At 39.8% G+C, this 23,478-nt stretch overlaps 1 protein-coding gene across 1 annotated transcript in view; it reads right to left on the bottom strand.

The window, feature by feature from the left end:
- Positions 1–23,478, bottom strand: part of TENM4 (teneurin transmembrane protein 4) — a 601,532-nt gene that overhangs the window by 129,064 nt on the left and 448,990 nt on the right. Inside the window, 2 exon segments of the mRNA XM_054518583.1 lie at positions 15,316–15,516; positions 19,698–19,892. Coding sequence (XP_054374558.1) covers positions 15,316–15,516; positions 19,698–19,892 — 396 coding nt within the window.

Here is a 23,478-nt window from a genome sequence, read left to right as displayed (position 1 = left end):
AGAGCATGTGCACACATCACTTGCTGTTGAGGTGTAACAGAAACTAATGTAGAATTTATTGGAAGCTAATAGAAATTGCACTATCAAACAATAAACGCATGGCTGAGGAAGGGCTTGAGTTGCTGTCAGAAGTTTTTACTTTGCATCTGGCATTGAGAGACAGATTTTCACAGCTCCTAGCTGCGAGGGAGGTAATATCATACTACAGTACCCAATAAGAGCAGAAGGGATGGGCCTTATTATTGAAACCCATCCTTGCTGAAGGGCTGGAGTCCAGACATGTGTTTTCTACTTTCTTCCCCAACTGCCAGACAGCACTGCAATGGAGCGTGGGCTGGTCAGGGTGGTGATGAAAACACATGACCTGCAAGTTGGTTAATATAGTAGTAAAGATGCACCAAAAAAAAAAAAAAAGTAAATTTAGTTCTCCTTGGCTGACCTGATAAACAAAGTCTAGGGGAGGAAAAGGAAACAGTAGATTGAAAACCAAAAGCTAGATTTAAGCTGCTAAAATTTCAGCAAGCTGACAAGAAATACATTGAGAAAGTACAAGGTCTGAGGGTACTGGTATTTAAGCCCAAACTCCAAAAATTATTATTGTAGCCTCTGGTGCTTTCCAGCACACTTTTACCATTTTACTCTAGTTAGACTGCAATCCCTTTTCTGGTTATTAGTTCACATTCTTTATACATAAGCGTTGAACTTGGATCTCAGAATATCAAATAAGAAGTAATTTTTCTTGCTCCCAGTTTACCAAGCAATCCAGAGGATGCCAGCTTGGCCGCTTCACACCTTCATTATATCCTATTCTTCCTCTTTGTAAAAAATTCTTCCTTATAGCTAGTCTAAATCTACCCTCTTTTAGTTTAAAACAATTATCCCTCTTCTTATCACTATAGGCACTATTAAAATGTCTGTCCCTATCATTCTTATAAGCCCCTTTTAAGTAGTAAAAAGGCCACAATAAAGTCTCCCCAGAGCCTTCTGTCCCCCAAGCTGAACAAACCCAACTATCCCAGTCTGTCCCCATAGCAGAGGTTCCTCAGGCCTCTCATTATCTTTGTGGCTTCCTCTAGACTTGCTCAAACAGGTCCATATCCTTCTTGTGTTGGAGACCCCCACAACTGGGTCCCAGAGCTGGATGCAGCACTCCAGGAGGGGTCTCACAAGAGTGGAGGGGCAGAATCCTTCCTCACCCTGCTGGCCACATGGCTTTGGATGCAGCCCATGGCACTACTGGCTTTCCTGGGCTGTGAGAGCACATGACCAGGTCATGTCCAGCTTTTCGTCCATCCTAAAGTCCTTGTCCTCAGGCTGCTCTCAATCCCTCACCCCCAAGCCTCTATGGATACCAAGGGTTCCCCTGACTCAGGTGCAACACCTTTCAGATAAACTAACCAAGGCATAAAGAAGGAAAGTGATGGATCCACAGGAAAATGTGAACTGAGACAGGCTCATGAACACCTTGATGTCCCAATATGCAGTCTTGTGTCCTATAGATAAGATGGAAACGTCAAATGTCTACAGATTGGTGGTGGAGGAAAAAAACCCAGAGATAATAGGAATAGTGACAGTCAGAAGCCTTCCTGGAGTTATTTAAAGGTATCAAACTAGGATAATGGAGTGCATTGAAAAATGGTGAAGAGAGAAAAAAAATCATGTTCTGAAAAGCAGAGTCTCTGTGCAGCCATTCCGATGAAAAAGGATGGAAAACCCCCTGGGACATTTACATCTTGACTGAAATACTTCTCAGACAACATGCTGCCAAGGAACAGTCTTGCACACGTGGGCCAGGGATATGCACTGCATGGTATAAACAAACAGATCTTAGGCTAACCCAGAAAGGGAATGCTGAGAACATTTTGGGTTTCATCTCCCACCCAGCTGAGACCCCAGCCAAACCACCACCCATGCACACAGAAGTGTGCAGGTCCCAGGCTATGAATGTGTAATTCATATATATTGGATATATGAGGTGGTTTGGACTCCCAGGCCCCAAGGGCTGTAATATAGACTCTCAGCTGTGAAAAACACTTGTGAAACAAACTACTTAGGACAGTCTCCCTAAAATGTAGTTTAATTATTTCTGACAGGGAACCAGGAGCCAGGAACTCTCAAAACTAAGTCTTCCACTTAGTGCCAGTTTAAAGATAGATGGGTACCCTACAATTTAAATAGCTTTACAACACACAACCTGCTACATGTTCTGGACCTTTACAACACAGCCCTCTTAAATGCTCACAGGTTTCTAATGAGTGATTAAATAGTCAGAATAGCTTTTACTTTTCTTGTGGCATGCTAAGAAATGATCAAAATGGATTTCATATTAAGCTTCCACTTAAATACATGTCTTTTTGGACAGAAAAAGGCAGCTAAGGCTGTTTTACAGAAAAGGGCAGGTGAGTAGTTTCTTTGTCATTCAGTCCCAGGGACAGAATTTGTCACCTCTGTTCTTATTACAAACTGCATTTTTTGGTACATTTCCCAATTCTGTTGTTAAAATTAGAGGACATGATTAGCTACCATCTGAGCTGCATGAACAAATGAGAAGGAAAGCTTTTAATTCTCCTATTACAATATTCTCAGACTGGCCAGCTGCACTATATTGCTCCTGCCTATTTAAGCTTAGTTAGAACGCTCTGCCTGCGCATGAAAGACCTGCCTGTTAAATATTTTCACACCAGCTGTTCCCAAAAGGTGACTAAATATTTCCTTTCATCTTTAATCTCATCCAGTGTTTGTATGAACAGCTTAGCCACTCCTTATCCTTTCCTAGAGGTGCACTGTTTTACCTCATTTCACAGTGTAGCTCTCAAAGCTGTTTGTAGCTCCTTGAAGAGAGGGGACCCTCTGAGTCAACCTCGTGCCCAATTCTAAGAGCAAATATGAGGCTTAATGTCCTCAAAAAGTACAATCAAGCCAAGCACCTCTGTGAGAAACACCTGGACTTTGAGTATTACCCTATATTTGGCTCCCTTATGTACTTACCAGAGGGCACTGATGGATAGGAACTGATTAATGGATGCAAAATTTTTTTTAAGGAATCAAGTTCATATCAACGTTCCCATGGGGGGTTTTGTCATGTTATTGTCTTGGAGTGATGTCTAACATTGCCTGGATCTTACCTCACGTTATGTCAGTCTTACCTGAAGAATTGAATTGAGCTTAAATGCCCTCTGTGGGTAAAGAAGGAAAGAGAGATAGTTCCAGAGGATGACTCACTTGAAACCTCTTTCATGGAGAGTTTCTGGAGAAGACAGTGCTCAAGGCATTGTTGAGCTTGGGGTGGTTCACCCAGAGGTCTCAGGTTATCAGAAACATTATTCTTTGGAAAGGATAATGCCATTCCAATACAATTCTGCTTATTCTTCATGCAAATAATCAAAAAAGAAATGTCTCCACTTCAGTTCCAGGACCTGCTCTGTTTCATCACTGCTTATCCCCACCAGTAACCAGCCCATTACTGGGGCTTAGAGCAACCTGGTCTAGTGGAAGGTGCCTCTGCCCAAGGACAGGGGGTGGGAACTAACTGACCTTTAAAGACCCTTCCAAGCCAAACCATTTTGTGACTCTGTGAGCCCAGACTCAACTGCCTGCTGGCTAGTTTTTAGACAAATGGTTTTCCTTTTTTTTTTTTTCCCCTCATTATCTCCTCATGACTGGGGGAGGGACTTCCCTCTGGTCTGTTAAAACTGCCTCAGAATTCTTCAAGGCTCTCTTAAAAATCCCAATCCATCTTGAATCCTACCCAAAATCTTGACAGTGGCTGCTGACATGCCTTAACTTCTCCACAGTGTGTTGAGGGAAACTGTAATGTAATTTTACTCTGTCTCCATCAGTATGTCTCTCTCTGTTGTTGTTCACTTAAAGTTTAAGAATCTCAACTATCTGAGGCTAAGATTATCCTTTTTGTTCTGCATTTGCACTGTGCCAGGTATAATGAGGTCACAGTCCATTAACAGCACTTCAGAAGCTAGAATACTAAAGCAATTACTCCTACAAATAAAAAACTTGTACCTGTTTCTCTTTTTTTTTTTCATATCCTGCTAAAAACTGGCATAAATCTGTCCCCTTAAGAACAAAAAGTCTGCTGTGTTGTCTTTGATATTTCAGAAGAAAGTGGGAAAAGAAACCCATCAAACACTAACCCAACAATGCAGTGCTTTGCTCAAGCCCTTTTTAATTGATGGAACAGACACAGGAGCCTCCAACACAGGAAATGGCATCATTCAGAATTTCACATTATTTTCACATTACATTAAAGACTGGAGTTGGGAAAAGAATAAGGATGTTAATTTGTGCTTCATTTCTAGCAAATCCATTTTTACATGTTTACCCCTATCCCCCCACATATCCTCAAACTAGCTTGACAACAGTTTAAAGCTTTCCAGCTTAGAGAAGAGCAATGCAGATGAAAATTTTTCTTTAGCATTCATGTGATGCAGAATCAGAGATTTAGCTGGTTCTGACCTGTCTGCTAAATCCTTTAATAAATATGGATTTAGTGCTAAAATGTAAGATCAGGTGAAATTGCTCAGAGCTTCATGAAAACTGGGTCAGTTCCACTGACCTTCAATATATTAATAGAAAATTTAATAATTAAAATCTGCCATAACTAGGATTTTCCCATTTCAAGTTGGCTCATTTGAGGTAATTTCCAGCCTCAGACAGATTTTTTTTTTTCCAGAAAAGCACAGGAGAGAGGCACTGCACAGAGCTAAAAAGCTGAGTTTGGTGAGGAGCTAAGCCTTGTTTTCACAACCTGCTTTAGAAAGCAATTTATGGGGAATATCTGGGAAAAGCAAGAAATATATAGATGAAAAAACCAGAAGGTGTGTGATCAGCATGATTTAGATAGCAGTGAAGTGCTAAAGACATTCTTCATAACAAAACACATTTTGCAGTGTTATGAAACTCTCATTCCTGTGATTTGATAACTCTGTAGTGACATGAACTCCTGTGCTGTTACTGAAGAAGACATAAAGCACATTAGCTTTTAAAACCATCCTTTTTTCAAATGTATAAGGAAAGGATCAAACTAAGGAGCAAGAAAAAACCTGAAAGAAGAGGTGTGGATTTTCTGTCACTGCCAGTAGCTGATCTGTACCATGAAATCCTCTGAAAACCATCCTGGCTTAGTAGCAAACAGGGAATGATTGTGTAAGTTCTGTCCATGTCATTAATTGAGGGATGTATTTTTCCTTCAGAGATCATGTCCTGAAAGCAATGTCTGCATAATTTAACACCTTTAAACAAATAATCTGTTAATCAATTTTTAAAGCATACATCAAATATGTAAATATTACTAATGTAGAAAAAATAATAATTATGTATGTCTATAAATATAAAACCTGTCCTTTTAGGAGCGCAATCAAACTTTTGGTACTTTGATGACTCTCCACTCCCCTCAAGGGCCTCAATGTGTTTTACACAGCTCAGTAAACTGAATGTAACTAAAAGGTAACAGCTATTTATTTTCTTTCCATGCATGAGGAAATCATGATTAAAGGATGCTCTCTAGAGACTGAAAATGAATCCATCAGCTTTGCTATCACCCCTCATTAGGAAGAACACTGACCTTCAGCAATGGCTTTGAAATGCAACTTGGACACCTGAATTTTCACCTCCTGAGCACAAAGCCCCAAGGAGCATCCCAGAATGCCTGTACTGGGGAATGCACGTCCTGCATTACAGAGTGACCCTAACCAGGACACCTGAGTTGGCCTGAATGCTGATTCTTGCCAGCTCTACAGGAGGACTGAGTACAGGTCTCCAATACGTGTGCAGGTGGGACAACTGCAACTCTGCACTTGTAGGAAAGACTGGGTATGACAAAGGAGGTATAAAACACAGAACAGAAGAGGAGAGAGATTTTTCACTCAAAGTGGTTGAGCTGTATCTAGGAGAAGGGTGGTGAAAATCCCTAATAAAAAAAGGACCCATCTCTGGCTCTGGCCCTCAACTAGACACAGAAGTTTAACCCCATTTCAGTTTTTTTCCCCCAGTTTTCTCCTGGTATTTAGTTATTTGCTGGCATCAACAGCTTTGTGTTTAAATGAAAGGGTTCTGCAAACCACCTTCTAGGTCTCATTTCTCTCTGGAGATCCAGATCAGGAACAGGGTACCTCTGAGATGCTTCATTTGGAGATGAATAAATAGTCCACAGAATAGCTCCTCACCTGGTGCTGAGCAGATCCAGGAGATGTGTCTGTAACTCCCCTGGGACCCACCCTCCATCTCCAAAATGAGTAATGAAGGGCTTTGGTATAGTAATATACTTAAACTGATGTATGTGTATCCTCCAAGACTGAGCCTCTAACTCTAACCATAGAAGATTGAGCACAATGGGATTCTTGGGAATTCTTGCCAGAAACAGTAAGAATGGGAGCACAACAGACACAATTAGCTGCACAATGTACACTGGTACAGATGGGATGTCTTTTAATAAAAGACACACTCACTTCGAAATGCAATTTCAGCTTGCTTCATATTTGCATAAAGGTCTTCCAGTTCCTGTCTGGAAAGTTGTAATTCTGTGTGATGAAATTCCATTAAATTGCTGTGGTGCTTTTTATCAGCTCCTACTTCCTACAGTATTTATACTCCATTTTCATCCTTGCCTTAAATGGTAAGGACTGACCATCACTTTCTGTCTGAAGTATCTCCTCTATGGCTGTGATTTACTTTCATATTCGTGTCAACCTTTCATTTATTTATTATTATGAACTCTACTTTAAACTGTCTCTTGTTGTTGAATAGCAGGACATGAAATGCCAGGTATAGTCAGGCTTCAGGCTTGGAGCCGAGATTTGTTGAATAAAAATAAATATCCCAAAGTGCAGGATTGTATTTTTTTCTTTGATGCTTAATTGAATCTCTATGCTTTCTGGGATGTGTTAAAGCTTCCCAGAAAAGAAACAATTTCTAATATATTAAATGAAGTTCCTAAGAAGGATTCTTCTCTGGGCTAATTTTAATTTCCTCTCTGTCCACAAGGAAGAGATAATTTGACAGCAGAAATGTGTTTTGCTTATGCTTAAAAAGAACTGATTTATTTTCCAATTCTGTACATTTTGTTTTTTTCTAAAATAACTTAAACAGATCAGTCACCAGTGTATGTTCAAGTGATCACAAACTAGATTTTCTTGAGATTCCCTTACTCAGAGCTCAGTCCCAATACGGATTCCTTTTTCTTTAGACAACATTTTGCCAAAGAACTTAAAAATTTTATTGTTATTCTTCAAAAGGAGACACAGAACACGTATGAAACATGCAGAGCTGACATATCCAGAAGTTAGATGTCTGTCTATCCACACAAACCAGATGCAGCAGTAGCTGTTCCAGAAGGTTTCTGTTTGCTATGCTGTCCATGCGCCTCAACACTGACCTGAAAGGATCACCTTTAGTGAAAAGCAGCAGAGCTTTCTAACTTTCGTCTGTCAACACCATTAGAAAGTGCTCACTAGTGCAAATTGTGATGATAGTTTTTAGAGTATGAACACCTTGTAGTTTGGAAGAGGGCAGAGAGAATATACTAATTCCAGTGCATCCACTTCAGACAGCTTATTAAATCATGGATTTCTGGGCTTTAGTAGACACCAATCCACTACACGACAATTATTGGTCTTATATTGTCTTTTTTTTATGTTATTCTGTTTTACTGACTCACAGACTCTTTTCCTTGTTACCTAATCTTGGACATTCTAACTGAGAATGATACATAGAATCATTTGGGTTGGAAGGGACATTAAAGACCAGCTCCTACTACCCCCCCACCCTTGCCAAAGGGAGGGACACCTTCCAACAAACAGGCTGTGCAAAGCTCCATCGAACCTGGCCTTGAACACCTTCAGGGATGAGGTTCACCCACAGCTTCTCTGGGCAACCTAGTTCAGTGTCTCAAATATGATTTGATGAAACTGAAAACATCCAATAAACTTTTGCAGGAACTCTGATTGTGATGAGCTCCAACTGGGTTGGAGTGTAAGGTGACAGTCACAGGAGGTATCTACCAACAACAGCATGGAATTGACTGAATGCCAGTGGAGAACCTACAACCATCCTTGCTGAGCCATGAGTGGCTTTATCCAGCATAATCAAGGTAGATCATGGCAGAGACTGACTCTGCACAAGTATCACCCTGCTGATATTGCAGCAGTATCCTGGTTAAAAGTAGGAATAGTCAGCAGCAGAGGTCTAGATTCAAAAATTAAGAGGTTCCTCCTTTCAAATGAGAAGAAGCCAAAATTTGGTCATCTGAGACTTAGTGATACAAATTATATTCTCAGTGATACAAGCAAACATGCTAATTGCTCAGTCATCCTCAAAACACGATATTTTAACAGTACTCTGCTTTAAACATGGAATTTAGTATCTTGTGGTGTTGTGAAATTTTTCAAACTAGTCACATTAACACGAGCCCCACTGACTCCAGTACAACAATGCTGTTTTCAGTCAGAAAAGACTGCAACACAAGGCATAATTGATCCAAACAAAAAGAATTTTTGAGCTCATGGTGTGACTGCTGAGGTCACATTTGGAGATAGGGAAAGATGTTGAACTGAAACTGGCATGCTGGGAATTAGCCCTAATTATTGTAGGAAACAAACAGGGGATGGAATAGTCTTCCCACTGCCCTTTGTAGGGGTCCATAAATTTTCACTGATTACTGCTGATACAAGAGAGAAGCTTTGCTCATCACAGAATGCCTAAGGTCAATGAGAACCAGGGACTGCTTGTTACATTACTGGACACGCACTATTCTCAGCCTGAGACATGACTTAATCAGAGCAAATGCTTTGTGATCTAATGGTCAGAGACAGACTGATGATATCATTGCTTCCACTGGTTTTGGCCAAGTCTGAAATGACAGCTAGAACACAAGTTTTCAGGTCCTTCAATCTTCCCTTTGTCATTGTGTCTGATCAAGACTGCATGGACTGCTGCAGAGAAGGGGTTAAAAGTAAAATCCTAAACACATCCCAGAGCTGACAGAAGTTTGATGCATCTCTGATTGGCTAGGAAAATGTCCTAAAACAATTTCTCAGGTATCAGACTTAAAGTAGGAATTCATATTTGAAAGGTAAGTTGTATTTTCTATCTTAGTGGGAGTTCTCTCCCTCCCTTTATTATGTCCCTTTCATCTGCTGAGCACAAAGATACTTGGACTTTTGAAGAATTGGACTCGCCACAAAAATAACTGCAGCCCATTTCAACTATTATCTTTTTTCCACCACATCAGGGTCTCCTTACACACATTTTTAATAAACAAAAGGAAAGGGAGTAAAAGGATATTCAAATTAAAGCCTCCCTGAATGCTTTTATTTCAAAGGTTTGGACAGATCTTAGTTTTTTATTGCATTTTTAATAAAAAGCTTAGAAGCCTTTAAAGGCTAAGTTCCTCTTGGCAATGGGTAGGCTAAAATCTCTACTCACAAACTCAACTACATGAAAAAATTCATGTTTTTCACAATGATAGTTCTTACTAACACTGTTGATTCTCTAGATTCACTAATTTCTTCACAATCCACAAAGCAGGTATCTGCCAGGCAGAACCTGTGAGAGCCTTGTGTGTGCACTGGGCTACACATACTTTTCCCTTTGAGAGAAAAGTTACTTCTCTCTGTACAAAATGGAGAAGATCACAAGTTCAGAAATCAGCATGTTAGGCTTCTGCAAGGCAGAGGATGAAATTCCTGCTGGTACAAAAAATTTCCTGGCTTTCAATGACCATTAAAGGACCAAAGTAAGGCTTTCAGAGATGAGTCTGCAATTTAGGTATTGAGCCAGAAGAGATTGTGATTGTATCTTCTGAAGACCAGCTTTGAAGACACTGTGCTACCAAAGTTTCAATTGCCCCAGACTAATGTTTCTCATAGGTCTGCCAGGGTAGTGAGACGAACAAGTTACAAGCTGAAGAAAGAGCATTCAAGGTGGCCTTTGATTACATAGCTGTGTCTGGTGACTTTTTCTTTAGTGATGAAGATGTTTATCAATTTCAGGTGTTGCCTCCTGAGGTTTAGTTCTCTTTTCTTTCCTCATGCGTTTTAAAGCTAAGAAAACAACAAATCAGCAACTTCTTAGGCATTAAAAGCGGTCTTGGTCTGTAGTATGGTACAAGCCTCTACCACGTCAAAGTTGATGTTATATCCATCTTTTACAGAGACATTTTTACCCCTGAAGAAATGATTGTTTACAGAAGGCTTATATGAATGTTTTCTAAGGATGGATTTTTATCTTGGTGGCCTTGGGCATGATAAGAAATTAACATGGGATTTTATTTGCAAAAGTTGATACCAGTAAGCCCAAGGAAATCAAATTTTATCACAGATGTTGGGTTAGCCATGGCACTGTTTGAACAATGGGATATGACATGGTGTGATAAAATGTATGAGAACTGCTTCTGTGACTCTGTGTGTGAGTGTATGTGTGTGTGTGTATATACACGTGTGTGCAATAGTCTCCTGCACAATTCCTGGTGAAAAAAAAGACATTGCAATGTAAGGTGCATCTACTTCAGATTAACTCTTTAAAACTTCATTCTTCATGGTCTCTTTTTCTATTAATTGGAATAGAGAAAAAAATGCCTGTTTCAATGAACTGTACCAACTTTGTGGTGGAGAACTCTTGCGTGCTACTTGAAAGACTGTCGCCATTGATAATCTACACTATGAAATTGATACTAAAAAATTCAGTCATTACCATTAACTGATACAGGGTCTTAAATCTAATAATTGTTTGTGAATAACCTTGAATTGATCCATACTCCCGCAGAGTAAATAGGAGCTTTTCCACTGACTTCAATTCACTGTGCAATAATTTATAAGAATATGGCTTCCCTGCAACCAGAGACATGGATTCACACACCATGCTAGTTTTATTTTAAATCCAACTTCTCAACCTGCTAAAGTAAGTAAAGTCATGGAAGGTGGGTAAATACCTGGTCTTCTGCTACCCTGTGACTACCCACACTACTTCCCCACTGTGCTTGGAGGACAAGTTTATCTAGGAATATCTGCCATATGTAGTTCTCCACAACCCTGCAGCAAAGACTGATGATTTGCATTTGCTTAAGGCAAATTTTAAATGCCTAAATATTTTTGTGATCGTAGACCTTCATAACAAAGTGCATCAGTAAATCCCGGGAAGCAGCATTTCATCCCTGCCACAGTGAAGACAAAAGGGCATAAAGTCATAAAGCCAAATGGCATATCCTCAGAAAACCAGGTTAGCAGCAGAAGCGATGATAGGAGCTATAATAGGACCAAAGTACAAGATTTCATGAGATACGGTCGTGCAAGCTCAGCCTCAGTCTCTGGCCAGGCATGCTCTCTCAGTCTTTTCAAAATATGATGTAAGATATCATAACTTATGTCTTTACTGAGCCCCAGCTTCCAGTTTCTAAGTCTTATTGTTAAATGTGCAGCCCATGATTTTATGTCTCCACTGGCAATTTAGGACTACCACATACAAAGTACTATCCCTATTACTGGTTTTCTCCAGTGTATTTTTAAGGGTCTGAAGTACTGCCTGGGTGTCAACTGTGCATAAACTGCATGAGTCATTATGAATGAGTGATGGAGAAGGATCCTTATCTGCATGCAGGTCAATCTACAACCACTGTCAACTGCCCAGAAAAAGTCAGTACACTTAAGACACAGAGAACATAATTTCTATTGCTGCTAAGTATATTCAACTTTGCAATGATTTGAATGAATACTGTGCATGTAAAGATGTCAACTACCAAAGACAGAACAGTGTGAAAATTGATGAAGTAAATTTGAGGAGAGTGAAAGACAACACCAGATGACTTAATTCCTTTAATAATGATTTTGCATCCAAGCCTAATACTGTTTTGATGGGCCTGGGATTATACTGATGCATCAGTGAAATCCCCCTGGTAAACGGTGCATTCCCCCAGTGCAGAAGACATGACTCACCTATTCATTTCACTGCAGTCAGCAAACATGTCTTAAGGTATGTGGTGTGCTGCCTCTTGATTCACTAGAAATAGTTGGCCCAGTTTAAATAGGTCAAGAGTGAGACTATATCACACAGTAAGTTCTGTTTCACACTGCAGCACAGGCTATTTCCTTCTTCTCACTACACTCAGACAATAAGAGGTTAAGAGACCTGCCCAATGATGGCTTTATTAGTTGCCAGATAGGGCTCATAAGAGGTGAAGGGAGATAGCCACCCAAAAGCCTGGGATACAGAGAATCTGTGATAGCAGACTGGAGGAATGGAGATAGGATAAGTGGTTCCTTAATTCCCTTTCTTTTACCAAGCATTGCCTTGGACTTTTCAGCTGAACTGGGTTATAAGGGCCTTTTTTAAATTTGCTTGTGCAACAGTACTAAGATGCAAAAGGGAAGTGATTTAATTATCCCATGGAGAAAACAAAATACCACTTTTATTGCTCAGTACAAGTTATCGCTTGGAATTATTTCTGTACCTTTCTCTAAGATACGCTTTCTAGTATTTAAGAATCAGCCAAAAAAACAGTGTGTATTGAGGGAAAACTGATCTACAAACTGTCCCTTGCATAAAAGGGTGGAATATGTTTGAGAAGCATTTTCCCTGAGTGACAATTCTGAGGTAGTACGGCAGCAGCCCTGTCTCAGCATGTCTTGGCAGTGGGCAGACACAGAAAGTAAAAAAAACCCAAACCATATAACTACTTCTTCCTACAATGCAGTTCCGAATGGGAATCTCTCACAAGAGACTGAACTGGCACAGCTTGTCTATGAAGGCTAAGTGGAATGAAAAAAGATAATATAAACAGGAAATAGAAATCTCTCTAATATTATTGTTTTGTGAAAAGTGAGGGTTTTACCCAGTAGTGTGTGTTCTCTAAGATTACCACTAAAGGCAGGTAAAATCTACCTACTTAGCTGAAAGACACAGTCTAAGGTTCAAAGAGTCCCTAGTTTTACTTTCTACATATGACAATCCACAGACTTCAGCTACTGCTTCCATACTGCCTGATAACCTAAATGAATACAGCATACAACACTGTAGACAGGTGCTATTCTTAAATTCAAGATGGTAAGAGCTGGAAAATCCACTGTGCCCGTTCATATTCTGGGTTTTCAGATAATTATGCTGTTTCCAGGGCATGCCTCTCCATGTGGTTTATGAAAGGGGCCATCCTTGGCACAAATCCAAATGGGCACAGTTCTATACATTTCATTGGGACTGAACACAGACCTAACTGCTTTGCTGAGCTGAGGGTGATTTCTGCAAGTACTTAGCTCTTCCCCTTAGTAATCCTTCTGTCCTGTTTGGTCCTGTTTTAAAGGACAATAAAAATCTGTCCCTTTTAGACCCTTCTACAGAACCTCCACCCCAGTGGGCTGGGCAGTGTGTTATTACATGCAATAGCATGCCTGCTCACTCTATTTTAATGATGCAAGAAAGGACCACATATCCTGTGAGTAAATTTGTCTTTCAAATCAAGTCATCAATTCAGTGGAAAGGTCTGGGCTAGAAATGCAAGTTTACAAATCATCTTAGCTGTGATTTTAGCTGTGAGGCACAATAACCTGAATGTTACAAGCAGCTCAGTGAGGAAAAAGGTCTTGGAATGATGCTCAAGTTTGTCTCAAATAACTTCATGCTGCCAGAGAAAGTTTGCACTAGATGGATTTATAAAAGCAGTATAAGGAAAGCTTATAAATCATCTGTACATGACTCTGCAGGTTAACAAAGGGAAAGTGAATTCTGTTTGCACATTGAAATAAACATTTTTCTAAATCCATCCCTGCAATCCCCAAACCTCTGTACAAACACAGAATAATGACTCAATTATGATCTATGCTACAAACTACAAATACATGACTACCTTTTCCCTTATGGTGGTTTTAAAAATAAACTCACACAGTATGGAACTGAAGATAGAATTAAGGAATTCTATCTTCAATTCCATACTGTGTGAGTTTATTTTCTCTTTATTTTCATTTTAATTCCTATGGAATTCCTTTCCCCATATTAATTGAAGATTAATATGGGGAAAGGAAAAGCCTGGCACCAAATTTATCTTCCCTTCAATGTATGATAGTTTCCCTACGTACATCTGCAAAAGTTTTGATCAACCTAGCTTCAGCCCTAGGCAAGTAGAGCAGGCCTCCTCTTCTGATTATTCCTCAGTCCAGTCGATTTTACTTTATGACAAGCTTCTGACACCCAGCCTAAATGATGATTGTCAAAAGGGTTTTCTTATGTTCTTAGCACCAGTTTATTCAGTTTGTCTCATCCTTGGAAATGACTCTCTTAAAATACTTGCAAACAGTTAACCTGATTTTCTTTACTCCTGATAGCAATTCCTCAGTGAAAACGTTGTTTACATAATTTTTCTACTATATCCACTCCCCTAACAGCTTTTCATTTTGGGCTGCTTTGCTGAAAATTCCTGCCTATACTGAGCTGCCCTGGATTTCTGGCCTAGTTCCACTCCAGTTGTGTAAGGTATAGAAACTGTTATTGCTGAGGTCTTTTTTTTTTGTGAGCACACAATACAGGACAAAAGCCAAAGGACTGATGCTCTGTAAGTTCTAACTATTTAATGTATTCCACTATTTCTCAGTGTGGTCTTATTTAAGAGCTAATTGCATGTGGAAGAAAAGGGTCCTGAACAATTTTTCTTTAGCCTTCAATTCTCACACCTGATGCAGATTTTGAGCAAGATGACAATTCAGAGGAGGAATGAAGGTCACTGTTCCAAACCTCTACACAAAACTGCCCATAAAAATCTGTCTTCTTGGTAGCTGCTTGTACTAATAAATACTTTCACTCAGTATACTTATTTTTTAGCTGGTAGAAGAGAGTCTTTTAATATGAACCTCATGAGGCACTCATCCTCCTCTAGCCTAGAAAAGCACAAGCTTTGAATTCAGAAGGGAAAGGAGATCTGACAGATTACCAAATCGTCCTTCTTGTTTACAGCCACTAAAGATTATTTAGTCATCTCCTAAAAATCAAAACAGACAGTTTAGTGGTCCTGGGGTTCATCAAGAACTATCACTGGAACAAGAAGTTATATGTAGACCATCAATTACATTAACAGCCATATAATGACAATAGCAAGCCTAGGTGGCTTTAATGGAGTTATTTATGATATTACTCTATGCTCAGCAATGATAGCAGAATTATTTATGTAGTTGAGCTATGGAATTTATCCTTCCAGTCATGCCCTACATTGGGCATGACTGGAAGGAGAAATTCCAGTGCTTCACAGGAATACGTCTGTAGCACCTTTTTGCAGAGTGTTTCACAAAGTTTAACGAAAGACCAACAGTAAGCCAGTGCTGACGTTACCGATTGAGCAGTCGTGGCCAGTCCAGTTGGGATCGCAGCTGCAGAGTCCAGTATCCGGGAGGAAGGTCCCATGACCAGAGCACTGATCCAGACAAGTGGCTCTTGGGGTCTCACAATTTGTTCCTCCCCAGCCAACCGAACAGTGACATTCTCCTCGGACGCACACGCCTCGTCCCGAGCAGGTAGGATCCATGCAGTCCACTACATGGGAGAAGGAAGAGGAAGCAGACAGAGAAAGCAAATGGGACTTCAGGAAAAAAGCTATCAGACTGCTGTCTACACAAACATATTTACACAGTATCTCAAGGTTTCAACCAAAAAGCCCTGCTGTGAACAAAACAGATGCTTCATGCAAGAAGTGAGTGGCCCTAAAAGGCAGTGAGACCTAAAACACCTACATGAAAAGCAGAGAAAAATCTAGTGATGAAATCCATTCTTTTATGCAGGTCTACACTAATAAGGGATCTTTCTGGTAAGAACAGGCTAATATAAATTAAGAATAGAATAAGAATAATATTCTATTGTACACATAGTGTGTCTTCATTTATTCTATTAAAATAACCTAAATTACTATTACTAATGAATTTGAAGCTGAGCCCTAGTTTTCTGAGAGAGAATTTTGCATAAAGATTCAGCAGAGGCTGACATTCTTATTCAGCAAAATACATGCTTAAATTGAAGAATGTGCTTAAATCTATACAGGTTTCATGGAGACTTAAAGAAATTTCACACTGAAATATATCCATAGACAGTTTTTCTTGAATAAGGATTAAAATAAAATCATGCCTTTTTTATAATGGTGTTCTTCTGATTTTATTTTTGATCAATTTTTTTAAAATGTTTGAGGTTTACTTCCCCCCATAAAAGAGGAACTTTCCTAAAAAGATCAGAGACCATTTAGTTAGGGGTATAGCAATGTACACCAAAAGACCAAATGTCCTCCCTCCCTGATTCTTGAGTTATGTGTTTTGTAGGCAACTGTCAGCTGCTCTGCCCACAGGGGAATTTCATCCAGCAATCGAAAAATATGAAATGCACCAGACACCCTCCCAGAAAAACCGACTGGAGGAGTCGATCGTCTATTTATAGATAAAAGCTGATAGGACAGCCTAGAAAAATTCTTCCCGTCTTTTGAAACGGTGTGTGGCAGTTCCCTGGGATTGGTGACAAGTGTCAGTCTGGCTAAGCAGCACAGGAAAACTGTCCAGCTTCTGGCTCTGATACAGCAGAGCAGAACATGGCTACCACACACACGACAGGTTTGTGGTTCAGTTTTTACCCCTGGAAAAGCTAATAAGAATTCCACTGACCTGTTTAAGATCCAGAAACCTTAAAAGGAAACACAACAGCTGCTCTGATAATTCCCTGGATTCTCAAACTCTTCTCAGTCTGACATGTAATGGCTCAGTTATTACTATCCCAAGGCATGAGAATTTTCTTTTTTGTTTGATTCCTGGAGCTCTGCTCATAGCTGGAACAATCCTCAAAAATTTTAAGAGGCTGGAAAGGATGAGTCCATAAATCTCCTTCACTGTTAGCGAGCTGGGAGCGAGGGTGCCAATTTTAGCATGAGACCCTTGAATCCCTGGCCCTGTTCTTTCTCAGCAGTAATAAGTATGAAAAGGACTAAGGGATGGAGTAGCAGCCTCCGCAGTTCTCAGCAGATGGTTTGAACATAGAGAACAAAGATCACAGGCTAACTGACAAGAGGCTACCTTCAGGCAATTAATCATCCCCTCTGAAGGTCAGTTGGGAAAAAGGTGAGTTTTGCAGGGGCCTCCATCACAGGAGGCAGACAATCTGCTATCTCAGCTCTAACACAGACGATTATAGGAGGAGAATGTGCATGTCAGAACCCCCCATTTATCATAATCTCAAGGCCATTTTTCATGTTGAAATGAGCCCTTTCAGAAAATGTCACACACAACGGCTACTTTAATCTCAGCCTCACTGGATCTATCTCTTTAGGCTTTCTGCACCATTGGAAGGGCCCTGGGACAGGATTACAGGCTTCTGCTTTCTTCTTAATCAATTGCTTAGTGGATATGGAGTACAATGGTATATTTTTAGGGAGTTCTGCTTGACAAATTTAGCTGCTCAGCTCTGGGTGAAGCAGAGATGAGGAGCTGGGCACGAGGGCAGAGCTGACAAGATCTAGTATACCTGGAAAAGAAAAAAAAATCATATGCCCGTGTTGTTGGTTGGAAAATGTCCCAAATGGCCAAACTCTTGGTTGGAAAATGCCCTGTTTATAGTTAAGCCTTGTGCAGAATCTTTGCCAGGGAGATAAATCATGTAGCAAGCAAGGTTAGTGCCTCTTCTACACTTTTCCCCAATATGCTTCATGCTTCATTGGTCACACAAGTTATTAGGCTTATTCGGTGCCCAAAGAGTAACTTCTCATATTTCACTTCTTAAATTTGCTCCCCTCCCTGCAATGTCTCGCTGGCTTAGGCCATGCCTTATAAAATATGGGCCAATAAACTAAGGAAAGAGAAAAGAAAATCTCGCGTAGGATTGTTGGCTGATGTTTTATAAACATTGCTGAACTTCTATGGGGGAAAAAGAAAAGACAGGAGAAACCCTGGAATGAAAACCCATTACAAACATGGACCAAGCAATGAAGCTACGAGAACTGAGAAATAATAAAAAGTAATCAATACCAGATGGCCCTTCTTAGAAGAGAAATTAAAGAGTAAAAGCAATTTAAAAAATAGTATAAATCAACTTTTTTACTAAATCTAAATATGTATATATATGTTCTCAAGATTTCCCACATGGCATATTTCTGAGCTGCTTCCCCCCCTCACAACGTAGTACAAATTATGCCTCGAGTATCAAAAACATGCATGCTTGGAAAAATACTAAAGAGTCCATAAGAAAAAACCATGTTCTCTTTGTTCTTCCTCCTTTTTCAAGTTTTGACCTAGTGGGACTGACACTGTCCCCTGCTACAGTGATAACATAAAATAACTGAGCAGCGCCTGGCTTTTCTGCTTTAAACGTGACCAGGGAAATAAAGGTTCCTGTTAGAAAAAGGGCAAATCTCACTCTGATTTACACACATTAAACACTTCTGGCTGGAGGCAAAATTGGGATCTTTTCATTTCTGTTTATCCAGTAAAGATATGATCTAGTAAATAGGAGGTCTACAGAGATGCTTTAAAGATACTTGAGTAGTCAAAATCTTTGGGTTTTGTACACCCCACAGCTTCACTGAATTGTGCTTTAAGCCAAAATGTGGCTTTCACAAGAGATGGCTTATTGTTACAAGAGCTGATACTGTCTTCATCTCTAACATTTACTGACACTGAAGCCATGCTACATCAGAGATGTCCCACTCCAATACATTATACACATCAAAAGAATTGCTAGATTAGATGCCATTTGAATGTCTGAATCCAATTCAGTCTATTTTCATTGCCTATAAAATAAAGCCATTTTAGATAAATCTTTATCCTGCATACATGAAGACCACCATAAATTAATTCAAGCCGTTGTCATTCTTGAATGTATCAAATGATGTCTTTAATCTATCAAGCAGGGAAGAGGCCTTATATATGTACTTGTAGAAGTTGCAATTTAAGAATAATTATTTATCAGGTCACCAGCATAGAACTCTGAGAATAGTTTTCAAAGTTTTGAACATTATTCTTTAAATAATGCACTTTTGGATATATAATTATACTCTCTGAATGATTTATACACTTGCAAAACTGTCCACTTTTTCATTAGCAGTAAGAAGCAGTCACAGACTCAGGAAGATAAAGGTTTATGTTGGCAGGTGAGTTCCTACACAAAAAGATTAAAGATAAGTACTAAAAGCAGCCGTAAATCTAAATGTAAATGAGAAATTTTTGGGGGGCTAATGTGAGAAAAAAGCTATGGAAGAGCCATTAAAATAATATCTGACTTTGAAGCAGAATTTAATTCAAGTCCTAAGCATTTCTAAGCTTTTAAAGCTGACAAGGACCAGGGACTTTTTCTCATACGCCACCATTTTGTGTATGTAAGCAACTGAAATTGCTTGGTATAGTGCAGCAGAGAAGAAAGCGCTGTAAAAGTAATTATACGTTTAGATGTGTAAATGGAAATGATGCTTTAATAAGAACATTTGAACATATGATTAGATGTTCTGGTCTTTCAACTAGATTCTTCTATCTGAAGCATTTGATGGCTTTTCATCCAATTATTGAACAAGTATGATAGCTAACAAGGAGTTATGACAACATATCATTTTTATGTTGTATCCATCTATTGTATCTGTAAGGTGCCTATTATTGTTCTGTTTAAGTGCCAGTCTGATGCTGAATAGCCTCCATCCATATAATTACAGAACAACAATCAAAGCAAAAGGCTAATTGAATGCATCCTGCAAATACCTTCTTCACAGCTCTCGCCCTTGTATCCCGGGTTGCAGATACAGGTGCCCATGATGCATGTGCCATGGTTATTGCAGGAGACATCAATGCACTGGTTGGTTGGGACATCACACTCTGCTCCCTTCCAGCCACTGTGGCACAAGCATCTTCCTTTCATGTACTGCCCGTTTCCACTGCACAGCACTGGGCAGGACGCTATGGACAGACAACAAAAATCACATTAAAACAAATGGAAAATAATTTCAAAAAGAAGCACAAGAGTCGAGCATGTAATTTACATTCTTCATACACAATCTTCACCGGGGTATGCTGCTGTTTGTTTTGCCAAAACCCAATCTTTTATATGGATGATACCCAGCTGTTAACTCTATTCTCCTGCGAGTGTTTAAAACAAACAATGCTCTTAAGTTAGACTATCTTTTTGCTTTGTGTCACTGATACTTTTTTCACTAACTGAACTCATAGTTTTCTCGTATTCTGATTTCACAATGTACTGATGTCTTCTTTCTGGAGCATCACTGACTTTAGATTGCTTATCACTATCCCTGACCTGCTGCCGGACTTTCCTTGACACTGCCTCTGCTGTGGACCTCAGTGGCACACAAATCACTCCCCTGTTTTTTTCTGAGTTAACTCTCAGCTTTATGGGTTTCAGTTGCTTTGCTCAGAGCCCAGAATACCACATTGAGACTACTTCCCTGATTTAGCTCATGTCATACCATCAGCTATCAAACTTCTTCCCTGAAAAGGTTGTCAAGCACTGGAGCAGGCTACACAGGGAAGTGACAAAGTCACCATCCCTGATGGAATTTAAAAGATGTGTTTTTGTGGCAGATTCGGATTTGGCTTAGTGGTGGACTTGGCAGTGCTGGCTTAATAGCTGAACTTGATGAAAAGAGTTTTAGAGGTCTTTTCCAACCTTATTAATTCTATCGTTCTAACTGAATGCCCAGTCCCCATTTTTGGTTATCATCTCTGCTGGACTCCATTCATCACCAGCCACAAGGCAAAATTGGCCTCTACTGTTTCCAAGCTCCCTGTAATAAAAGCTATGTAAATCTATCCTCTGAAATTTGTATAATTTATAAAGGACTTATAAAGTATTTTTAATTGTCCTTGTTTCCAGAGAAGTCAGGTGACTCTCAAGGCCACCCAGATACAGGATTTCTTCCCTGTGATAAAGGGAAGAAGAAGAAAATGACAAGCTCAAGCTGTGGCATGATGGATCCCAGGATTAAGCATTTTCAGAGCTAAATTTGGAAAATGCCAGTCAGTTAGATGGGATGAAATGAAGGATACAGAACAAGTACCCCAAGGAAGCAGAGGGCATCAAGAACCAGACCTCAGCCTCCAGGACCACAGCTTTTTGTAATCACTGCTCTGCAAGTTTTCTCCAGCTGCTTTCAGATGATGCCTTCTCCTTATGGCATTCTCCACACCAGCCACGTTATGCTCCTTTTGTCCCCTCTTCTGATTTTGCCAAGGAAGATTCTGATTTCAGTCCCTCAGAAACAACAGCTTTTTCCTGTTCACTCTGCCTTGAAACTTCTTGCTTAAGTCCTATTCTCTTTCATTTTATTTTGCTGAAACTCTGCTGCAAGGACATATATTCAACACAGACTGCTCTTGTTCACTGTTGCACATCAGCCTTAGGTGAGAGCAGCTGGCCTTCTCATCTGCCTCTCAGAAAGGCAATTTATGAACAATTTTATACAGGACAAATGTGAAATGAATATTCCATTCTGCTGCTTAATCCAACTGGATTAGGCATGTGATGAATCCTCTTTTGCTTTGTTCCTGACTTTGATTATGTGTGGGAAGGGGTATTACATGGTTAAGGAAAGCTTTCCTCTCCTTTTCTTCCATATTTTCAGACAGTGATCTCACAAAGTGCATCATGAGTTGTTTCCACACGTCCTTATAGTCAAGTCAGTTTGAGTGTTCCAGAACTACAGCAGCCTCAATAAAATACAAAGCACTGCCAACTCTGACTGTTAAACCAGTTCGATATGCAGTGAACTGTATTTGCCTGACCAAGATAAAAGAAGTTTAGGAAAGAAAGGAATTTGGCAATTGTTATTACTAAGGAGCATTCTGTTCACTTTAAAGGAAACACGATGCCGTAGTGCATTGCAAGTGCATAATTTGCAAGATAGTATCTACCTATACAACATGAGACTTAAATTGTGTAAGATACACTGTATTGTGTGCATGGCTCACAGCACACTCACTCTGTAATTTCACTTTTCAGCTAAGTAAGTGATGGAATTTTCTGCCCCTCCCATCTCAAATTTCAATGCTCAGTAATGGACATTGTTCTTTCAAGGCACTGGCAGGGAAAAAACTGCAGTTCTTTTCAACAAGAAGAAAGAATAACTGCCTTTAACCAGGGAGAGGTTGCTGAGAAAGACTTACATGTTTCCTGACAAGACAGCTGATTACTCAGTAAAGGATCAGATAAATTACTGGCCATCTGCAGTGAGATTGACACTCCACAGAGCCTTCTGTGGAGAAGTCCTTCAGCATCACCTGGAAAGCACTGCTACAAATGTCAAGGCAATGGAGAGAACAAGACCTCCTCTGTAGCATGCAATAATGAATAAAGACAAAAGAGGTTTCTGAATTTTTCTCCTGTTATTTATGCAACTCTTTTCCATATATAAAGATATATAATTATTATTTGATCATTCAGATTCCAACAATGTCTATGATGGCAAAATTACAGAAATTCTCTAGTGTGGTAATGATAGCAGCAATCCAAATGCATACTCTTGTTTCTTGCAAGTTGAACATCAGTGAGTAAGATCATTTGTTTGTTTGTTTACTTTAAACAGAACTTGAAAGGGCAACCTCCCATGTCCAAGAAAACCTTCAAAAAGCCTATGGAATACACCTCTGGTGACTTGCTCTCATTTATTTTTTAAAAATAATTAGTTAATAATACATTAGTAATAAACCATTACTAAAAAGTGAAAGGCTTTCTGCTCCAGAGTTTCCCATTCATTTGGATGGTAAATTACAAGGCTGAACTGAAATAAAGGAACACCCAGGAAATCCATGAATGCTCAGTGTGAGCAGGAACCCGCTTGTTTAAGGATTACTGCTCCATACAAGGATTGTGAAGGGCTGCAGATGGATACTGTAACTGCCTTACACTTGCTGCCTTTTGAGGGATTTATAGGTCAAAAGAAGAGTCTTGGGTGCCCCTGAAAATCAACAGTAAGACAATCCTGGAATCCTTGGATCTCATGCTCATGGCAGTATGATCTATTTAACACACTCAGTGAATGGACATGCATATACAAACATAAATTTGGCATTCCAGGTATTTTCCTGTCTTCCTAAAGGCAGAGTGCAACATCTGAACCCAGATGATTCTGAGTGAAAAGACAGAGTTTAACAAAAGGTGTTCATAGCAGCTAGAGCATGTGCTCTGGTGAAATGGGAGACTCACATCACTCCCTTGAAAAGCCTGAGAAAGTTCAGGGTAGCCGGGGAGGGGAGGTGAGCTGCTCTGCAAGTGGATTCAGAAGAAGAATTTAAGTACTCTGACTCACAGTGAAGAAAGTTCTTCTTCTCCACAGACTCTACAGGGAGCCTTGGGGGAAATAAGCCCTGAACTTCTGCCCCTACTGAAAGTTAGGAGGTGTGAGCTGGAATATGCTATGGGACATGGAAAAAACTCCTTTTGTCTCCAGCTCTAGGGATTTGAAAAGGAGCTTGGAAATGCAAACCAAGTGTAAGGAAATGCAAACCAAGTGTAACCTGAGTCAGCAAGAAG

This window comes from Molothrus ater, chromosome 2, assembly GCF_012460135.2.
Source record: "Molothrus ater isolate BHLD 08-10-18 breed brown headed cowbird chromosome 2, BPBGC_Mater_1.1, whole genome shotgun sequence".
In the NCBI taxonomy this organism is placed as follows: domain Eukaryota; kingdom Metazoa; phylum Chordata; class Aves; order Passeriformes; family Icteridae; genus Molothrus; species Molothrus ater.
Note: the sequence above shows the minus strand (reverse complement) of the source record. Positions and strands in the feature narration are given on the sequence as shown.